At 42.2% G+C, this 5,152-nt stretch overlaps 1 protein-coding gene across 2 annotated transcripts; it reads right to left on the reverse strand.

The window, feature by feature from the left end:
• LOC310797246 (transmembrane protein 60-like) lies at nt 1-2,979 on the reverse strand. 2 transcript variants are annotated; one of them, XM_083659602.1, is made up of 3 exons: nt 2,844-2,979; nt 2,474-2,614; nt 1-2,020 (listed from the first exon to the last, which is right to left on the reverse strand). In XM_083659602.1, exons 2-3 carry the CDS (start codon nt 2,555-2,557, stop codon nt 1,703-1,705), a joined length of 402 nt encoding a protein of 133 aa, XP_083515728.1. In that variant the 5' UTR covers nt 2,558-2,614; nt 2,844-2,979; the 3' UTR covers nt 1-1,702. The 2 variants fall into 2 exon arrangements, with proteins under 2 accessions (XP_083515728.1, XP_083515729.1); XM_083659603.1 differs by lacking the exon at nt 2,844-2,979 and having other exon boundaries at nt 2,474-2,688.
• Nucleotides 2,980-5,152: the final 2,173 nt, after the last annotated feature.

Here is a 5,152-nt window from a genome sequence, read left to right on the forward strand (position 1 = left end):
TTATGTGGGTTTGGAGAGTTTTGCAAATATATAGTGGGAGCTTTTTGTCACAGGTCTCAAACTTTCATCAGCCTCATTTGAAAAGCTTAGGGACCAGCACCAATAGAAATAGAAAAATACAGGTTAATGTATGGGTATTGTTGCCACAGGTTGTGCCACTATGGACTGTGACCCATTTTGGGGCCCAAGCCATAGTTTCAGAAACACTGTCCAGCACTGATGCTGGGAAAATGAGGCAGCCAAAGAATCAACATCCCACAAATTGGTGAGGAAGAAACAATTTTTTTTTTTTTTTCACAAGACATACATTCATGAATGTCAAATATCTTCTCAAAATAGCCATTCCTTTACTTTTCAACATGGTGCAAAGTGATGCAAAGAATGTATTTGAAATACTAATGAACCGAATGGCACAAAAAACAAGTTTCACTCATGCACAACCTCAATCGTTAATATTATTGATATTATCTCCGCCAGAAGATCATGTGTTGCATGAGCGATGTCTTCTCCATCTTGACTCAGTTCCCTTCGCGGAGATCTGCACTCTACTGAGTGCACTTTTCTAGTTATACAGCTGACTTGTGAAACGTAACCCTGCAGTCACAGTCAAGTCAGCGCAGAAACACAAGAAACTGCTTAGAAACAGGAATACTGTGTGTGTGTGTGTGTTTGGAGAGCTTGGTGTGGCAATGTGTTTTGTACACTGTTGTCCCTATTAAATAAACACCAATAAACTTTCACACCACTGAAGCTGAACTTTTAATCCAATGTGTCCCATTTCTGATAGTTTCAGAATCTTAATACTTCAGTCACCAAGTCTAGTCTTTCATAATTTGTAAAAATGTTTTTCCAAAGTGAAGAATCTGAACTACCCGCCACATCTACTGAGTCGAATAGAATTTAAAAAACAACAAAACAAAGGCTTTTTGGCTCCGCCATATATATATATATCATGTAATGGAATTCATGTGTGTGTATATATATATATATATATACATACACACGCACGCGCGCGCGTGCACACACACACACACACACATACATACATATATACACACATACCGGTATACACACACGCACACACAATGGAAATTACACACAGCCTTCACCAAAATGTTGCCTATATCATCTCTCCCCATGCGACATTCTGAAACGTATGTACTGTGTGAAATCATACAGCCGGAAATCTAAAATATGATACAATACAAAACATCACAGGGCAATGCTGTCCTTGCCAGTGTAGGTTTCACAGTAGTTTCATACAGAGGACGTCAGAGCAGCTTTCCTGCTGGCATTTTTCAAACTATGCAGAGAAGTGGATCCATTATTTGACTCTTCTTGAACTCTTTTGTAACTGTCAAATTACTCTGGATTTCTCAGCTGCCTTTTCCCGTGTATCTCTTGCCAGGCAAGAAAGTGAGTTCCAGCTCTGCCAAAGCTCTCACCAGCGTAGTCCACTGAGGTATAAAAACAACAACGCATCAATGATTCTCTTATTTTTGCTGGAAGTGTCTCTTGGTCTTGGGTTTAACACTAGTGTCTTGACTAATCTCCTTGAGCGTTGCTCCTCTCAGGAAACAGGAACATATTCAGGCCTAAGCAAAGCTCCCAGTAGTAACACAGTCCACACAACTCCCTTTCTCTTATTTTCCGATAGTTCTCTCTTGGCATAATGAGTCATGTCGGGGTCTGAAAACAGCTCTCAGGCCTCTCTCCTGTCAGGAAAGATGTTCATCCCCAGCTCCACCAGCGCTCCCAGTAACATCGTCCACAGCGGTATGCACACAAACGTCAGCTTCACGTCCGCCAGCTTCTCCAGCTTGGCGCACAGCGTCAGGCAGAAGCCGAGCTTGAGCAGCATGGCCGTCAGGTACCAGGCGCGGAGACGCAGGTCCGGCGAGCCGTTGCGCGGGTCGTAGCCGGGCTTGCAGCGGCCCGCCATCTTGACAGCGAGCATGAGGATGAGGATGCCATCGAACACCCACACGGGGAGGAAGATGAGGAACCAGTTCCACTGCACCTGGAGGAAGAAAAATATGCATAATGTAAGTCACATGGTCGATGCAATGTTTTTTATCCAAATGCCTCTTTCAGCTCCACAAGTTCACACATAACATGAGTCAAACCATAACCAGATATGATAAGATTAACTTTATGAATCCTGAGTGAGTCCTACTTATTAATAAACTGGGTTACTGTAGCAGCAAAAACAGGATATAGATCAAATACAATAAGTAGAAGACACTGGAGACAGATGCTGCATCCTCATTGCGCTAATGTGTCGTCTGCTTCATTTCAGGTCCTCATTAGTGTTCTGCTTGCACCTGTATTACTTCCTGCCTTTTGGACACAAAATGGGTGTATTAGATGGGACGTGAAATAGAGAAATAGGCTACAGTAAGTCTACTGAAGGGTAATGCAGGTGGTGAGGGGGGGTTTTGACCTTTGACCTATGGAGGAACACACCGGTTACCTTCCCGTCCAGTTTGAGCACTAGCATGATGAGGAAGACCAGGGTGAAGACCCAGGTTAGTAAAACCCTCTGGGCCAGAGACATCTCACTGACTGGCAGACCGATCCTGCATTGAAAGGGAAAGCAGGCGGCAGACAGAAGCTAGACAGACAATCGAGAGACAGAAACACAAAATGATTAGATTGAATGTTTGGTCAATGAAATATTTTAGCAAGCTCACTAAATACAGTAACGAGACATCGGCATAACGTTACCATTACATAAAGATAAACCATAGCTTGTCAGCGTCAGTCTACTTAGATTAAATAGCTAACGTTAGCTGCTTTGATAGCATGCTAGCAGTTACTGTTCAGCCACAGTTTATACCTACCTCACTTCAGTCTATTTGGAGAACGGTGACCTGCATTGTCGTCTCCTTTATGCCACACAATAAAACCTCCAATGTTTCTAAAGATGATGACGTTACATATTCCCCAAGTATGCATCAGTTGACACAAGAAGACAAGATATAGAATTCCGTTCCGTTATGTGTGTTTACCCCGCCCGTCCTGAATATCAATTGGTTCTTATTTTGTCTGTGTCATTAATTCCACAGTCGCTATTGGGTTTATTTAATGTCAATCATAGTAGCCTCTAATTTAACCGTAAAGTATTGGCAAAAGCGCAAGCCCTTTTCGCTCTTCCCTGCAGTAAGTCTGTCCGACCGCAAGAGGTCAGTAACGTCCTTTGTATTTATCCTGGATGTTGCGTTTCTAATCGATTCCCCTTGTGTTATTGACGAACACAGCAGCATTTTGCTGTCTTATTTCTTCCACTTTTCGGTAACTTGGACGACGAATCGTCCAAATAATATGTGAGCCCATACTATATTTTCCCTGTTTTATGAGCGTCGCCGAGAGATCAAGACTGCAAATGTGCTTGCGCATTTATAAGGTTGTGGTCGGCTAGTAGTTGAAGTTGTATTTTTACAGTGAGACAGACAGAAAGGGGAAAGCGAACGCTTCAAATATCTGCGACCAGACGTTCAGCATCTCTCGCAGACAATGGACAAGGTTGGCTAGACTTTAGCCAACACAACGCTACACTTTAAACTGAATTTAGGGAGCATTATCGTTTGGTGTGCGAGGGGACTTGGAGCGACCGTCGCAGCAGTCAAGGAGGTAAGACTGAGAGCTTGCATGCCATGTTTGAATAACTGATCAGGATTTCGTTAAGGGACAGCTATCTGGGGTCTTTGTGCCTGCCTGCTTGGTAGCTTAGCTAACTAGCTGTAGCAAAACAGAAGCTAAGTGTGTGTGTGTGTGTGTGTGTGTGTGTGTGTGTGTGTGTGTGAACTGTGTGGAAAACATGCTCACATCTCGATGAAAGCTAGCTAGATTAAGATGACCTCTCAATGATTTAACGTAGAGCCGCGCAAACATAAATCAAGCCCCAGTTAATGTCCTTGTTGGAATTAAAAAGAAAATGCAGACAACCATTCTATTCTATTCTATAATCTAACGTCCTCTATTCAACTCAATGTTACTATCAGTTCCATTTTACTCTGTTGTTTCACTCTATTCTATTTCATACCATAACGTTACTAATCTCTCAGTCTCCGCTCATATTGCACTCTACTGTACTTGTCTCTACTATCTCTATCCCCTACTGGCCTACTCCATTTCATCCACTCTATTATTCGATAATAATCAATTCCACTCTAGACTATTTGCTCTACTCTGTTTTGATTTCACTCTATAACAAGCAAATATATGTATTACTATTCTATTCCAATCTACACATCTACAACGTTCTAGTGTAGTCTACAGTATTTCCTCCAATTAAATAATAATTAATTTTATTCCACTCTATTATAATCCACTCTGTTACATTTTACTCTACTCTACTCTTCTCTACTCTACTCTCCTCCAACTAACTGGAGTGGAGACAGCTGAGTAGCTAACTGCTGGTTTGATCATTATGAGTGGAGTGGCAGAGAGGCTTCAGCAGCAGGCGGTGTGGCTCAGAGGTCTGCCAGCCTGCTGGTTATCCAAGCAGCCTGTCTGTTCCAATGTCTGACTAATGTTGTCATCACTCGTCCCTGCAGCTTTTTCACTGCACTCATCATTTGACCCCCAGGTTAACCTTTCAGTGAAAGGTTAACCTGGTGTGCACACTCCACTTTTTTCACTTCCGATGCGATTCCGATACCCGAATTTGGATGTCAGCCGCGATACAAAACTGATTCCAAGATCAGAGCTCTTGGCAACTCTCCCAAGGAACTGCAGCCTCCACCTTTACACCTTTACGTTTCAAGTAGCTGACTCCTACTATGACATCATTTAGTATTTGGTTTGGTGATCAATTATCTCATAGCATTAGTTACCTGGTTCATAGTATTAAATTCAACAATTTGGTAAAGGGCATTAGATATTTCCAAAACAATTGATCCACTAAAAAATATTAAAATAACATTTAAACAAACTGACAATTAAACACCCCTGCCACTTTACCACATTTGGTAAAGTGGGAAACCCCCCAATTATTATTAAGACTAAAATATCTCCAAAGAGTAAGGACATGTTGAGTTAGCTAACTGCTAACGTTACTAGCATACTACTAAGGCCTTTTTCCATACAAAAAGATGGGTTGGCATGCCCGCCCAGCACGGCTGGGTTTGTGTTTGCATTGTAACGGGTG

Source organism: Poromitra crassiceps, assembly GCF_964638095.1.
Source record: "Poromitra crassiceps genome assembly, chromosome: 2".
In the NCBI taxonomy this organism is placed as follows: Eukaryota; Metazoa; Chordata; class Actinopteri; order Beryciformes; family Melamphaidae; genus Poromitra; species Poromitra crassiceps.